The sequence below is a fragment of the Girardinichthys multiradiatus genome, chromosome 6 (genome assembly GCF_021462225.1).
Source record: "Girardinichthys multiradiatus isolate DD_20200921_A chromosome 6, DD_fGirMul_XY1, whole genome shotgun sequence".
NCBI lineage: Eukaryota > Metazoa > Chordata > Actinopteri > Cyprinodontiformes > Goodeidae > Girardinichthys > Girardinichthys multiradiatus.
In genome coordinates, this window is record NC_061799.1 from 27,082,748 (window position 1) to 27,099,331 (window position 16,584).

General features: G+C 37.1%; 1 protein-coding gene across 4 annotated transcripts in view; it reads right to left on the minus strand.

Annotated features, from left to right (window-relative positions):
• Window positions 1–15,826, minus strand: part of LOC124870355 (coiled-coil domain-containing protein 178) — a 32,228-nt gene extending 16,402 nt beyond the window's left edge. Inside the window, exons 1-14 of one of the 4 annotated variants that reach the window (XR_007038742.1) lie at window positions 15,480–15,826; window positions 15,222–15,328; window positions 10,101–10,237; window positions 9,939–9,985; window positions 9,791–9,861; window positions 9,420–9,623; window positions 9,075–9,295; window positions 7,109–7,251; window positions 3,879–4,032; window positions 3,680–3,775; window positions 2,861–2,997; window positions 2,545–2,728; window positions 2,373–2,435; window positions 2,071–2,199 (exon numbers count right to left, since the gene is read on the minus strand). Coding sequence is in view for 3 of the 4 variants with exons in the window: in XM_047369000.1 (XP_047224956.1) it covers window positions 2,071–2,199; window positions 2,373–2,435; window positions 2,545–2,728; window positions 2,861–2,997; window positions 3,680–3,775; window positions 3,879–4,032; window positions 7,109–7,251; window positions 9,075–9,295; window positions 9,420–9,623; window positions 9,791–9,861; window positions 9,939–9,985; window positions 10,101–10,237; window positions 15,222–15,279 (1,644 nt within the window). In the remaining variant the exon portion in view is untranslated. The remainder of the gene's footprint in view (window positions 1–2,070; window positions 2,200–2,372; window positions 2,436–2,544; window positions 2,729–2,860; window positions 2,998–3,679; window positions 3,776–3,878; window positions 4,033–7,108; window positions 7,252–9,074; window positions 9,296–9,419; window positions 9,624–9,790; window positions 9,862–9,938; window positions 9,986–10,100; window positions 10,238–15,221; window positions 15,329–15,479) is intronic. The other 3 variants (XM_047369000.1, XM_047368999.1, XM_047368998.1) reach the window with 3 other exon arrangements.
• Window positions 15,827–16,584: the final 758 nt, after the last annotated feature.

Here is a 16,584-nt window from a genome sequence, read left to right on the forward strand (position 1 = left end):
CGGACGGAGAAAGAAGCTACAGATGAATCAGAAGACCGGAGACGCAGCCCCGCTGACAAATCTGCATCATAAAGAGGATCAACCCGTGAGCCCTGAAGAGCTGCAACTCAAAATTAAGAATCTGAATTTCATCTGCTGCATTTTTACCAAGACAACTGAGGTGATCTTGATCAGTGAACAACTGATTCCTCTAAGTTTCAGGCTACTGGAAGTCCTGAAACAACCTCAATTAAACCTCAACGGTTTCCTTCAACTATTCAGCCTCTGGAAGCAACCAACTTTTGAAACTTTTAAGTTTCTGTTTTTTACCTTTTTGTTTTTTTCCAACTTGACCATCAAAACCCCGAGCATCAGCACCTGTCCACTTAGAGGAAGAAAACTGAAGATTTGCCTTTCACCCAAGAAGAAAATCACTCTTGCCTACAAAAGAAATCATTCCATTCGGATCCATGGTGAGCCTCCGTCTCCAAAGCCTCTTCAGGCTTACCAGTTTCAGCATTAGAGAAAGATAGGTTAAGTTGATTGATTTATTTCTATTATTTATACTACTTAAAGAAAGCATGTAAAATTCTAGATTTATTGTGGACAGTCAATTATTTGAGTCACCTTATTTTTGGGTTTTTCGTTGGTGGTAAAAAGTCTTGTTGCCTGGTTCCAAATGATCTTAGGAGGTTTTTATAAATTGCCTTAAGCCAAACTTGTTAAAACAATGCCTTTGGGGCACGTGCCGAGCCACTAAAATCAACCTAACCCATATACCCATTGCAAGTTGTAAAATAGGGAATGAGCAGCCGTTAACAGAAGTGACTGTCAAGGAGTGGATGACTGCTGTGGGCTACTCAGTCGTCCAGACCACCAGTTGAAGAAGGGCGAGACCTTTGGATGCAGGCTGTTAGAGGTTAGGCGTGTCACCAGTTTAAACAGATTTTCCAGTAAACCTGCTTAGTAAGACCTTCCAGGGAGGGGTTAGCTCATCGAACAACGAAACACAAGAATTGCTAGGACTGCTTATTCATTGAGGCACTGATTTTCTTTGAAACAAAGATTTCTTAAAGTGGGATTTTATTTCATAGTTTTATAAATATACTCAAATTAAATATTGGATTTTCCTAATATTTTGAAAGTCAGATTATGATATAAAAGTTTTATTTTTCAAGGCTTTCCACACATCTTTACCAGAGGTGCCAATAAATGTGGAGGGCCCTTTATGAAGACAAGTGGAATTAAATTAGGACCCATTTTTAGCACCTAAAGAAAGAATTAAATTAAATTCAGTTCAGTTTTATTTATATAGCGCCAATTCACAACACATGTTGTCTCAAGGCACTTCACAACAGTCAGGTACATACATTCCAATTAATCCTAACCATTGAACAGTGCAGACAGAGTTAGTAATTTATACAAATTGGATAAAGAAAGAAAGAACTGTTGTTCTTTGTGATTAATGAAATGGATGATGACTATATGAGCAAGCTTGTTGCTGATATGAGAAAATACAAACTTGAGTCCTCACCTAGCCCTTTTTGTCACAGTTCCATTTTTTTTTCACATTTTAATAACGCTCCTATTGTATGCATTTGCAAGTTTAGGTGAGTCGCTATTTTCTTGTAGCCAATTCTGGATTTATTAAGATTGAGATTAACACTTACCAATATTGTCAGAATGACATGTATTCTTGTCTTTCTCATTTTTAAGAGACACTAAGAGAACTAGAACCCCAGAAAAACTAGAAGTAGAGGACTACCACTTAAAGGTCACAGGATCGCAATCAACCCAAAAAAGTGACGTTTAAATAAATTTAAAAAATGACTCAGTTATATTTATTTTTGCAGGGTGCTAGTAACTTTGCCATTTTTTAAAAATGTTTTCATTACCGTACTCTAATTAAAAGTTGTTTTTCAAAATTTTTTAAGATTGACATCATTTTCCTGAAATAAAAGATATAATTCTTTTATGCCTTCTTATACATCTCTAACAGAGGTGTCATCAAATGTGGAGGATGCTGTATTTGATAACATGCATAACACTTTTTAAAGAAATTTTCATGTAAAATGTATTCCTCAGGTGTACCTTAAATTTAGCCTCCAGAACTTGTGTTGCAGAGGATGATTCATCAAATTCTTTCTGCAGCTGTCGGTTGGTTAGCTCTGAACTTCTTTGCTGTTTCTTTAGTTCAACATTGACATTTGCACTTTGAGCCTGATTGAAGAGGAAATTATAAAACAGCCTATGCTTAGGCCTTTACTTGGCGGTAAATACATACAATAGATATACATCACATAACATTTACAAAATGGTAAAATGGTTGTAAGCCTCAATAAGAAAGTACATTTAATCCGGATGAATAATTCATAAACATCTCACAAATTTACCTTTAGCACTTCTAGAGCAGTCATGTTGGTAATCAGGTCTTTTTTCAAATGGTCAATATTTGTCTGCAGAGGACAGTAGGAACACTGATTGTCTCTGGAAGAAACCATCAAAACTTGTACATGCCATAACCTGGGAATTATAGATAGAAAATAGACATATGTTGTCTCTGACCGTAGCCGTCTGTTCTTCCATGAAGTTGAGCTTCTCCTGCTCTTCCAGCTTAGCCTGGATGACACTATGCTGGTCTACAACCTGGGTCACTTCCTCCTTGGCTTTTTCCCACTGCTCGTCATTGTCAGTGATTTTCTGGAGCATCTGCTTCCTCTCCTCACGCATCCACTTCACTGCTTTCTCGCTAACAAAGCACACAGTAAAGCATACATATGGAATGAGCACAAATAAGAAGCTCACTATATAGTACATGCAGCGGTAGAACTTAATAGCGAACTATGCATATTCAAACATTAATTTGTCTTTGGTGATGTACCTCTCACAAATTTTCATCTTATAGTCTTCCACCTTCTGTTCAAACTCCTGATTTTCTTTACATAGAGCTGCAAATGCTTCATGTTTTGATTGAAACTGTGCCTCTGTGAAAGAAACTTCTGCTTCCCACATGGGTTTCTGTGGAGTACATTTCACATAGTATAGAGGAATGGGTCATAAAACAGGTTCAGGACATTAGCAATTTTATTGTTATGTCATATTTTGTGGCTGACGAGGTACCCTTACTGTAAAAGAAACACATGTTCATCAGTTTTTCAAATGTGAGAAAAAGATGTGGTCATGTGTTCCACATGAAATTACAATAAAAAGTATAGATGACTATAACTATAGCAAAAATGTGACAGAAAACTTTCACACGTAGAACACATGTGGAAAGTTTTCCAACATTTGTTTCACATCTTACCATGCAATAGAATTTACACATGGACGTTTTTCACGTTACATAATATAATGACCTCGTGTGAAGCATGTGAACAATTTCCCATATGTTCCATATTACCACACAATATAATTTTCATATATAAAACATGGTAATGTGTTTTACATGTTAACATATATTTTCAACATGTTTACCTGGATTTTACATGTGACCCTATGGGTTTTACACGATATTAATTTGTTCCAAAACCCCATTTTTCATGTGCAAAACCTTTTTTACAGGTGCTAAATGTATCTCACGTGTGATTTTAACGTAAAATTTCATAAGTGGTTAATCACATTCACATATGATCCCCGTGATTTTGCATGTGTAAAATTCATGTTTTTTTTTTCATAGGGAGGCTGTTGTAACACTACTTACCTTTCTATCTATCTCTTCTTGCTCTGACGTTAGTTTTTCTTTCAGTTTTCGACATTTTTGCATGTTATTCTCAATTTCAAGATTGAGTTTGAAAATCTGTGATAAGAAAAAACAAAGCAAGTGCAGTAATGCTGAGAAAGTACTTTTTAAAACTTTTTAAAATATATTCTTTGATAGAGAGAGAGAAATTATAAGTTACCATGTCTTTTTCAATTCTGTCAAACTCAGCAATTTCAGGCATTCGCTGAATTATGTGCGTGCACTTATTTTCTGTACGAATAATAGCTTCCTCTGTTTCCTTGATCTCAACAAGCAGACCTTTCTCAGCCAACTCCAGCAGGTTAAAATCTTGCCTACAGGACAAAAAAAAAAAAAACATTTCTTAAATCCATGGTTATTTTAAGCATTTCTTGATGTAAAACATTCCTTGAAAATTACAGTAAAGTATTTTTGAACAACAAATTATTTGATTTCAAATCACTTTCTAACTTCGCTAGGAGTCTTTTACATAAGTTTTCAGATCTTATTCAGGTAGCTGTATTACCTGGTCTGCATCAAACAAGTATTTTTGCTATTATCTTATCTATAGCTTTGATATTGAACATGTATTTTACTCTCATGCTACAAAATGTATTACTTAAACTGTGTAAAATTAGGTTGCTTTAACAGTAGCCGTCAGCTAGCCTGCCTTGTTAGCTCTGGCATATCTTATCTAATCTAAATAAACGTTATAGATAAAATTCTTATACAAGTAATAATCAATAGATTATATTATTTTAGAGGCAGAAGGCATAATTGTTAGTTATGTTGTTTGAAATATAAGCATTTATATCATGTTATAATTTTTATTTATTTTTGTGTTAACATTGTGATACTGTTAGACTGTGGTACTTTTTATCAAGATATTAGGGTGAGTTTGTTAGCCAATCAAGCACAGTGATGTCATGGTCATTAAATTAGCTGCTGGTACTTCTTTCATTGTGGGCAGGTGTCAAGTCCTGCTGGAAACAGAAATCTGCATCCACTTAAAGTTTGTCTGCAGAGCAACGCATGATGTCCTCTAACATTCCCTGGTAGATGGCTGCGCTGATAAAACCCAGTGGACCGATACCAGGAGATGACATGGCACCCAAAATCATCAATGATTGTGGAAACTTCAGACTGGACCCCAAGCAAGTTGGATTCTGTGCCTCTCCACTCTTACTCTAGACTCTTGGACAATGATGCGTAATTGAAATGCAAAGTCAGATTTAATCTAAAAACAGGATAGACCACTGAGCAACAGTCTTAAGAGTCTAGTCCCTGTCCTGGATAGATTTGTGTGTGGTGGGTCTGAAAGCAATGACTCAAGTCACTGTCCACATCTTGTGAATCTCTCCAAAACTCTTCAACGGACTTTGCTTCTCAATCCTCTAAAGGTTGAAATTCTCCCTGTTGCTTGTTCATCGTTTTCTACCGCAATCTTTTTTTCTTCCACTCAACTTTCCATCAATATACTTAGATATACAGGTCCTTCTCAAAAAATTGGCATATTGTGATAAAGTTCATTATTTTCCATAAAGTCATGATGAAAATTTAACATTCATATATTTTAGATTCATTGCACACTAACTGAAATATTTCAGGTCTTTTATTGTCTTAATACAGATGATTTTGGCATACAGCTCATGAAAACCCAAAATTCCTATCTCACAAAATTAGCATATCATTAAAAGGGTCTCTAAACGAGCTATGAACCTAATCATCTGAATCAACAAGTTAACTCTAAACACCTGCAAAAGATTCCTGAGGCCTTTAAAACTCCCAGCCTGGTTCATCACTCAAAACCCCAATCATGGGTAAGACTGCCAACCCGACTGCTGTCCAGAAGGCCACTATTGACACCCTCAAGCAAGAGGGTAAGACACAGAAAGAAATTTCTGAACGAATAGGCTGTTCCCAGAGTGCTGTATCAAGGCACCTCAGTGGGAAGTCTGTGGGGAAAAAAAAGTGTGGCAGAAAACGCTGCACAACGAGAAGAGGTGACCGGACCCAGAGGAAGATTGTGGAGAAGGGCCGATTCCAGACCTTGGGGGACCTGCGGAAGCAGTGGACTGAGTCTGGAGTAGAAACATCCAGAGCCACCGTGCACAGGCGTGTGCAGGAAATGGGCTACAGGTGCCGCATTCCCCAGGTCAAGCCACTTTTGAACCAGAAACAGCGGCAGAAGCGCCTGACCTGGGCTACAGAGAAGCAGCACTGGACTGTTGCTCAGTGGTCCAAAGTACTTTTTTCGGATGAAAGCAAATTCTGCATGTCATTCGGAAATCAAAGTGCCAGAGTCTGGAGGAAGACTGGGGAGAAGGAAATGCCAAAATGCCAGAAGTCCAGTGTCAAGTACCCACAGTCAGTGATGGTCTGGGGTGCCGTGTCAGCTGCTGGTGTTGGTCCACTGTGTTTTATCAAGGGCAGGGTCAATGCAGCTAGCTATCAGGAGATTTTGGAGCTCTTCATGCTTCCATCTGCTGAAAAGCTTTATGGAGATGAAGATTTCATTTTTCAGCACGACCTGGCACCTGCTCACAGTGCCAAAACCACTGGTAAATGGTTTACTGACCATGGTATCACTGTGCTCAATTGGCCTGCCAACTCTCCTGACCTGAACCCCATAGAGAATCTGTGGGATATTGTGAAGAGAACGTTGAGAGACTCAAGACCCAACACTCTGGATGAGCTAAAGGCCGCTATCGAAGCATCCTGGGCCTCCATAAGACCTCAGCAGTGCCACAGGCTGATTGCCTCCATGTCACGCCGCATTGAAGCAGTCATTTCTGCAAAAGGATTCCCGACCAAGTATTGAGTGCATAACTGTACATGATTATTTGAAGGTTGACGTTTTTTGTATTAAAAACACTTTTCTTTTATTTGTCGGATGAAATATGCTAATTTTGTGAGAGGAATTTTGGGTTTTCATGAGCTGTATGCCAAAATCATCCGTATTAAGACAATAAAAGACCTGAAATATTTCAGTTATTGTGCAATGAATCTAAAATATATGAATGTTAAATTTTCATCATGACATTATGGAAAATAATGAACTTTATCACAAGATGCTAATATTTTGAGAAGGACCTGTATGAGTTTCACTTTTTCAACTGATTTAAATGAATGTACTTTTCAATGATTTTCAATTTTTTTTTCAATTGAACCTGTATTTTAATTAAACACTGAAAGTTTTTATAAAACATGTTTTTTATAAAGCACCGATGTAACAATCTTACATCAGTGGTTTAGAAAAAGGGCCTCTATAAGAGCAAGATTGGCCAAACAGTGTTCAACTGCTACTGGAAATTCAGTAGGAACTGATAAAACGTTTTCTGTAAATGTCCTGATTGGGCCAATTTACAGTGTATAATTTGCTTTTGCATATTTAAAAAAATATATACTCACAATGTTTCGGCAAGCTGACATTCTATTTCCAGCTGTTTGAGGGCCAAGGATGTCCTTTCTTTCTTGGCTTCAGCTTCCATCTTTTTTAACTCTATTTGAGCCTGGAGGAGATGGCTTTCTGTTTTTGAGTACATGTCATCAGCCTAAACAAATAATGTGATGTGATTTATTTAAAACAGTTTTATGAAGGTAATGATATAAGTAAAAAGACATTATTCTGGTAGCATCCAGATCCTAAAGCACATTCTTAAAAGATCCTCAGGTTCATCATTGTTTAAAAAGGATTTTCATTTTTAACACCTGAAGGCCAATCTTAAAAGATAAAAGAATCCAAATGCTAGCTAGTAACCCATATTGTTACCATACTATTAAATATTAGACACTTGGGTGTCAAAATCTGCCTTATGAGTAGCATTCGATGAGCAGCCAGTTGTGCTGGGATGTTTTTATGTAAATCTTGTTACAGTGACCGCAAAGCTACCTTTTCACAGTATGTCACATTGTAATCACAAGCTTTAATGTATTTTTTAATGGGTTTTATGTGATAGACCAACATAATGTAACACATAAATGTTACGTGAAAGGAAAAAGGTACATGGTTAACCAAATGCTTTCCAAAAAACGCTCTAAAAAGCATGCTATACATTTATGTTCATGACCGAAAGAACAAGATCCCGGATACAAGCGGCTGAAATGAGCTTCCTCCGTAGGGTGGCCGGGCACTCCCTTAGAGATAGGGTGAGGAGCTCGGCCATCCGGGAGGGGCTCGGAGTAGAGCCGCTGCTCCTCCACATCGAGAGGAGCCAGTTGAGGTGGCTCGGGCATCTATACCGGATGCCTCCTGGACGCCTTCCTCGGGAGGTGTTCAAGGCACGTACCACCAGGAGGAGGCCCAGGGGACGGCCCAGGACACGCTGGAGGGAATATGTCTCTCGGCTGGCCTGGGAACGCCTTGGGCTCCACCTGGAGGAACTGGAGGAGGTGTCTGGAGAGAGGGACGTCTGGGCGTCTCTGCTGAGTCTGCTGCCCCTGCGACCCGGTCCCGGATAAGCGGAAGACGACGGGTACGAGGTTGATTAAAGAATTGAACACCAAATTTTAGGTTTTAGAACAAAGAAAAATGTTAAACTTCAACGTGAAAACAAAAAAAAAACAATTTTCTTGAATGAAATGTTCCAAAATTATGGAAAATTAAGAAAGAATATATAGCTTGCAGCCTAAAAAAATTAAAGAACCATACAAAAAGTATTATTTGTATCATTAGTGTCATTCTGTTGTGGAAATTCTATGCAAATATAGCATTAAAAAAACAGCAAAAATCCTAGCTGTTTTACCTTTATATTTAAAACCACTTCTCAGGTCTGTTACATTTATGCTAAAGTTATGAGAGATCACTGTGAAGGGCCTAAAGACCTAAAGAGCCACATGTGGCTCCGGAGCTGGTTCAAAAATAGAAAAAGGTTCAAGGTGTAGGAATACTTTGGCAAGACACCCGAAGGTTTTGCAGTTTGCCAAACTTTTCCTCATCAGTCTGACTTGAAAAACAGAATTAGACTAGAGTGCATGAATGACTTATGATTTAAGTAAGAAATGTTGAGAATTATTTTATAGACCCAAGTGATTCAACCATGGATCTATAAAAAAAAGTACCTAGCTGGATCCCAAATATCGACAGCCTCTGCATAAGATCAGCTAAAACCAAATAAATTCACTTTAGTTTCTATTTAATTTTAACTGACACTAAAAAGATGCATTTTCTACCACTGTGCTAACCCTACAATGAATAGGTGTTACATATAAGCAGAAGCTCTCTACACTCGTTTGAAATAGCCCCCCCAACACACACACACACACACACACACACACACACACACACACACACACACACCACCTACCCAAGACCCTGCAAGGATAAGGAATATACAATGGATGGACTGAGAGAAAAATACATCAACCTGACGCATACCTCAGCTTGGGCAGTATCAATCTGATATAGAATTTCTTTCTGGTGGTCCAGATTTTCTCTCACAATGGGAATTTGGTTTCTGGCAAAGTCGACGTCTTCCTGTAATTTCCGGTTCAGCACCTCAGCCTGCAACAATTTCTCCTGGACCTGGTCAACTTTCTGTTTTTCCAGTTTAAGCTGCCACTTCAACTCTGCAATGTCTCTGCTGCAAGCGTCGTGCTCTAGTAAAAGCAATAACCAGTGATAAATAGCAGGCTTATTAACCTGGTTTGGGAGATACAGAACAGTACTTCTTCACAGGAGATGAACAGATCGCGATTTATGTGATAGCTCACAGTCGCTGACCTTTCTGAACAATCGAGGGGTGCTCGATTAGCTTCCACAGTGAAATACTGTCAACTTTGCTCTCTAAGGTTTCTCTTATTCTCTTCTCTTTCTGCAGAGCTTCCTCTGCAAACTGCCGATCAGCCTCCAAACGCTCAACCAGATCCACAACGTCAGAGAGGACATCGTTTATTTTTTTCTCAAGAGGCAGTCTTTGATAACCTTCTAGAGGAGGAAAAGTTGTGATGACATTCCTTCAATTCATACTAGGTAAAATGTCTGTGAAATAATCAAACCAACAGAAGTGCATATTGCTTAGATTTAGGTATTCTATAGTATTATAGAAAGAAATTAGATAGCATGTTAGAAATATTATTCAGGTTCATTTTTACCTCTTGCACTAATGGCTATGCCTTTAACATGCAAGTCTGTGGAGTCAGAATCCAAGTCTCTCAATTGAAATCTGTAAACACAGTCAAAACCGTGTCAAAAGTTATGCAGTAAAAAAAACAGCGAATTAAAAACAAGCAAACAGTTCACCTTAGAGTTGGCTTATCTGGATCAATCTCTGGTTGATATTTTCTGGGCTGGCAAAAGATTAAAGCAGCCAAAATAGTGCTTTAATGGATTTTATCCTAATTCAGATTTTTTTCATTACTTTTCATAACTTTGATAGATATTTTTTCATACATTAGTTTTTACCTTCTGAAACCAGTTTTCTATTAGACTCCTCATGTCTTGGATATGGCAGAAAGCACTGTTGACACATGGTGAGGGACTGTTGAGCAAAGCACAGGCCTGACGTCTACCAGAGCAGACAGCTTGAAGGTCCGCTTGATCTAATGAAAGACAAAACCTTAGGATATTCAATTCCAACTGTGATTAATCAGTTCTGTTTTTCATGCACATTATATATTCACAAAAAAACGAGGATCTTTACATAACAGTGGAACTCACAGCTGTAATAAGCACTCATCTTTTAATGAAAATAAAACTAGCAAAGAGCAGGTCTTAGTTGGAGCAAACATGCACACGTCTTTAATAATGATATTTTGCAAAGTAATTACTGAAATGTATTTGGCTGTGAAAGATATTCTCTGTTTCTCTATTTGCCCGCTGATTCTAGTGGCACAGCTTTTACACTGACAAAAAAACAATCTCTCTTAAGACAAACCCAAGGGCACATTTCTTAGTGGTGAAAGGGCGCCATCTGGCGGGACAAATGGTGAAAGACGCATAGAATGCAATTTCCAAACCTGAACATGAATTCTAAGAAAAATATCCCATAAAGAGAAGCTTTGATAGAAAAAACGTAAATTAACAAAGACCACAAGCTGTTGATATTTTGAACCATCAATATTCCTTTGAAAAAATCCTAAACTCTAATACTAACATGACTGTAGCATCAGTTTGTGAGCACTTTAAGATTTGATTTATTTCAAAAACAAATTTTCTTGCTTAAAACATAGCAAGACCTACAGAAGATCAGATAACGTGTCTTTTAAGAGAGATAAATTAAACTAATTATTTTGTATATGTTTCTAATGAATATTAAAAAAGAATCTAAAATGTATCCTTATTTATTTATTTCATCTAAAGTTCTCATGTTTGTATGCTGAGCACTTAAAACCAGAGTCAAATTCCTTGTTTGCGCTCGCAATCTTGGCCAATAAAGCAAATTTTGATTCTGAAATAAAAATTTCACATAGGGAAAAAAAGACAGTAAATGGTTTTCCATAATTTTAACAACTTTGTTAGTCTTATGATATTGACGCTGAGCGCCTGTTTTGCCAAAAATGTAAGAACAGCAGAATGTAGTGTTTAATAACATAATATAAGCATTATAAGTACTCTTGATGTTAAGATTTCCATCAGTTCCTCAATAATTAGCCCATTGCAAATCAACTCAACAACCCCATACTTACTCCCAGAACCAGAAATTACACTATTGCCATGGTTCTCAAAATGTGGTACAAGAACATCTGGTGATACTTGGGTTGCCTTTACTGGTAACATTTTGGTTATAACCATTTACATGACAAATGCAACGGTAGTTAACACTGATGCAGATCTAAAAAGCTACTATGAGTGCCAAAAAAAGATTAGTTATTTAAGCTAAACAGAACACACATAACAAAGATGTAGAGAGGGGACATTTTTCAAAAATTCTAAGTTTAAACTTAAGCAGCCAACAATGAACCACGATCAATAGCTGCTGGCAACCTTTTTAACTCTAAAGGAACATATAACCAGTAGGATATGCCAACAGCTCCGACAAGCTAACCATAATTAGCAATATAAGCATTTAACAGTTAATCTCTTTCTTTTAATGTAGTCTAACAATAAAGGAACATGTTCATTACCATATGGTGTACAACGGTACAATGTGTGAAAGGTTTTAATGAAAATAAGCAGCTTTTTACTGCAGTTATCACTATGCTTTAAACCAGTTTTTCCCATAGTGGGGGTCAGGTCACCCCAGGGTGTTGAAAGATACCAAATGGGGGATCACGAGATGATTTTCAGAATCATTGTGATGATTCCAAAGATGTATGGAGGTGTATGAGGGGCCAACAGGGACAAAATTAAATAAATAAATATACCATAGACCTACTTTGCCCCATTGATAGTGCTCACCTATCTCATTAGGATGGTGAGATTAACGCTGAAACATATTAGTAGTTATTAAAATGCAAATGTACCACCACAACAGTGTTTACATGTTTACTCAGCGTTACAGCGTAAGCTATTGCTTTTGTTAAGATATTGTTATGAGGTGCCGCAGCGGCGCTCAACCCAGGGACGGACACTACAGTTCTCAACGCAGCCGCCATGGGTTCGAATCCCAGGCCTGTTGACTATTGCTGCATATCTACTCCTTTCTTTCTACCTCATTTCCTGCCTGTCAACTTACAAAATAAAGGCCAGAAGTGTCACAAAAAAGATATTGTTAAGCAAATATAGAAATGAAAGTATTGTGTCATATTATGTTTTATGTAATATGTTCACTCACAAGTTTCATTGAGATTGTTTTGACTATTGTGTTTACATGTTTTTTTTTCAAATTGCTATATGTAAAATCATAAATTTCCTATTCTTTGTTTTTTATTTGGTGTGGGCATTTTGTGCACACATTTTCATAATGTTTCAGTCACCTATGGAGGTAGAGGGGACCACATTTTGTCGCGACATTCTTAAACCTTAATGTATTTTATTCGAGGTTTATGTGACAGACCTACACAAAGAAATGCACACCTGTGAAGGGGAAAGAGAAAGACAACATGGTTTTCAAAATTTAAAGTGTGGCATCTAGCCCCCTGAAACAATACAACACTCAAATCAATACAGTATTATATCAGAGACGGAAATATCTCAAGCACAGTCAGATTGTATCCAGAGCATTTATGAACATTGATTTTCAAGACCTGCCACAAATTCTCAATTGGATTTAGTTCTGGACTTTTAGTATGCCATTCTAACACATTAACATGCCCTGAACTAAACTATTTTCCAGTAGATCTGATTGTATGTGTAGGATTTATTTAGGATGTTATTAAGAAGATTGTCTTCTTTTTAGTCCCAATAAGTCTGCCGAGCTCCCAGTTCCTGCTGAAGAGAAACATTCCCGCAGTATAATGCTTCTAATATTTACTGTTCAAATGGTGTTCAGGGTAGTGTGCAATGTTAGTTTTCCACCACACGTAGCGATTTGCACAAAACAGTGTTTTGCTATATGGTCAAAGCTTGGATTTTTGTGTTATGAACTAACACAGCTTTAAACGTATCCACAACTCTCTCCATGACCTATCTGGTGTATTTTTTGGTCTTCGTGGTGCTGTTTGTTTAGTACTGCTTTTGATCAAACCTCTGAGGCCTTCACAGAACAGCAGTGTACGCTGAGACAATCCTGTAGCCATCATCATCAAAGGCTGTTTTATTTTCAATCCTGCGATTGTTTAATAAGCTCAAAAAACCATGTTCATGTGCCCATTTACAGCTACAGGTGCATCTTCATGCCATCTGTATACCACACAAATAAGTGTCTGGCCTCACAGTGTTTGCTGTCTTACACCAATGAAAATGTTGAAAACAGTAAGATCAGCGACCTTTCCTTTTTGACAGCTATTTAGCAATGAAGATCATTTAACTGGCAGAGTGTCAAATGTGTAAGTAGCCTCAGGCAAAGCACAGAGTAATAGGAAGGGGAAAACAAGAAAACAGAGCAAACTAACTGCAATACGTCAGAGAAAATAACATTTATCAATGGTATATTTAGTTATAAGTTTAATGTCTTTGAGTGAACAGTCAGGATTAGGAGCACTACAAAGATACCCTACTAATATACAGAATAGTTCATTTAGACATAACTCACCATTTTCATTCAAATTAAACTCCAAATGGACAAAAAATTAAAAGTAGGTAATTCAAAGGAAACAATAACAATATAAATACTATTTTATCTTCTATTTACTATTGCTACACATAACTGCAATTAAAAGAGCTAGTAATAGTTGTGTAATAAAACCAAGCAACTGTGACTAAATGCAGCACCCTCCACAGTTACCAACAATCCTGGTAAAGTTTTGTAAAAACTCTTAAAATAAATGCCTCCCTTTGATGATGTTATCTAACAGGCAGAGTTGGAGATTGCTTTTCTTGTTAAAATTCTCCTCAAAACGCATGTGGTCCTCATCCAGCCTTGTCTGCCACAGTTCCAGTTGTTTAAAACGTTATAATTAATATTCTGGCAGCAAATATGGAAAACGTTTGGCTGGTAGCTATTTTCTTGCTGCCATTTCCTGGTTTGTAAACATCAGCACACAGCTACCTTTTTCGAGAGGCATGTTTTACTGTCTTTATTATATTAAAAAGTGTCAAAGAATGTTGGAAAATGTTTAAAGCCAGTCGTGATTTATTAAACAAAAGCTCCTAGACATTCTAAACAGCTTTAAAAACTAAAGCATACATTACAAAAAATGTTTCAGTTTCATCATGGAGCATTTAGGAGTACCCATTATAGTGTCACCAGGGATTTTAGTAAAAACTGTTATTTCTCTGTTCGGTTGTTTTCCCACACTGAATAAATATACTCAAATTTAAATCTTATTAGTGCAAGATTATGCCCCCTACGATGATGGGCGATGTAAATAAACACAAAGTCAACAACACTTATTGGCACCTTCAATGAAACTGTGTTAAAAGCCTTGAATGAATGAATCTTTCTTTGCAGTGAAACAATCCAGCTCTGAAAATAAATCTAACATTTATTTTGACAAGATTAATTCAGTGGAGGAAAGAAAACATGTAAAAAAAAAAAAATATTAACTGCAAGAATATCCCATTTAGGTTTTACCTGTCAGGGTATTGTAGATTTTATTACAGAGCTAATCAAATCCACATTCCTTTAAAAAAAAAAAAAACACCAACAACATAACCCTTTAACTGAGCAATGGGATCAGTACTCTGTCGACCTTTGACACTGTAGCATATTGGGAGACCAGTCATATATAAAGAAAAAGTCATATAAAAAAAAAAGCCATTTCCACAAACTCTGCTCAAGATTTTAGAATTGAAATGTTAAATTTAATACAAGAAGAAAATAATCTGTAGATGGTTCATTATTTGCAGTTTGGCTTTTTACCAAACAAAAGGCAAGTCTCCTAATACAGCATTTATAATATGTAATAGATATGTAAGGCTAAAACGGGTACAGTGGACGTTTTAATACTTTGAAGTGATACAAAATATCTTTAAATTCAGTATAGTACTTTTTAAAATGTAGTTTACACTGCGGTATATCATCTGCCAACGTTTACTGCTCACCTTGTTGATTAGTTAGTCCTTCCCTGGATGGTAATGTGCGGGGTTCAACGTCTGGCATGTCACAAACTCTTCCAGTTGGGGTATTTACTGTAAAATGACGGACTGTCCTGGGAGAAAGCAAAGGCATCTCCATCGTAAAAAGCCCGCATGTACGGAGAAACAAACTTATATTCAGAGTTCTTTCACGGAAAATCATAGCGTTTTAAACTCGCAAGGTTAAATTTTGCACCAAAGTTGGTAAACGGGAGGTTAACATACCTTCACTCATCTCCGGATGTCGCTCTGTCAGCCAACGTTAAGTTGACGTTTAATTAACCAAGCTAATGAGAAATTAATGAGCTGAGGGGGGTCGTTGTCATGGGAGAAAGTGAAAGCGAAAAAAGGGCTAGATATCACCTTACTCAGACTAAAGGTGCCAGCTCCGCTGGTTCTGTTACTCTCCTTCACCTGTGTGTTTAAAAACTTACAAATGCAGCTTTTCTCCCCACAACAAAGTTAGGAATGGATCGAGTGAAGTTGCTGTCAATCTTCTGTGCGGTTTGCTTAGTAACAACAGGGAGGTGCGCATGGAGAGGATGAGATGCATTCAAGAGCTGCCATAGTGACGGCCTGCCATCATTAAGGCAGGCCGTTTTGACATTTATTCAAAGCGCAGTCTTCTTTGTTGTTCGATTTGTAGGTTAATAAAATGCGATTCTTCCTAGTCAAAATTACCTTCCTACTAGTCAAAACTGTAATTATAGATTTCCTCAATTACATTTTTGTCAGCAGAAAATTAATTTCAGGATATCAAAAATAAAAAAAATATAAGAGTGAAGTTTCAGGTACCCATAAATCTTTACAAATTCTAAGTGGCCGTTTTGACATTTATTAGCTTGACTAAACATGTATTTCAGACATCTTGAATAAAATTCTTCCTAGTCAAAATTAACATTCCAGGCATCTAAAATAACACTCTTCCTATCTAAAATGAACATTTCAGATATCTTGAATATAATTCTTACTAGTACAAATGTCATCTCACATTTTGTTTTAGATCCATTTATTTTGGGGATTGGTAACATCTGTTAATATAATGTAGTATATGATATTATATATAGGCTTATTAAATCTAGTAATCAAATGACGCACGTCAGCTTCGGTGTGGACTACCCTTCATTTGACATCCACTTATGCTTTGACTTTGCTGCCAATCCTCCACTAACCTTAGCAGTGGGAGGTCGTAGATCCAGCTGTATTGTTTTTTATGTTTGATATTTTTCTCATCATTGGTCTCATGTAGGACCTGTAATTCTGCCTGCCAAATATGAGGCGCTCTCAATTTTGCCATTTTTATTGTGATTTGGGGGCTCAATAGGTTAAG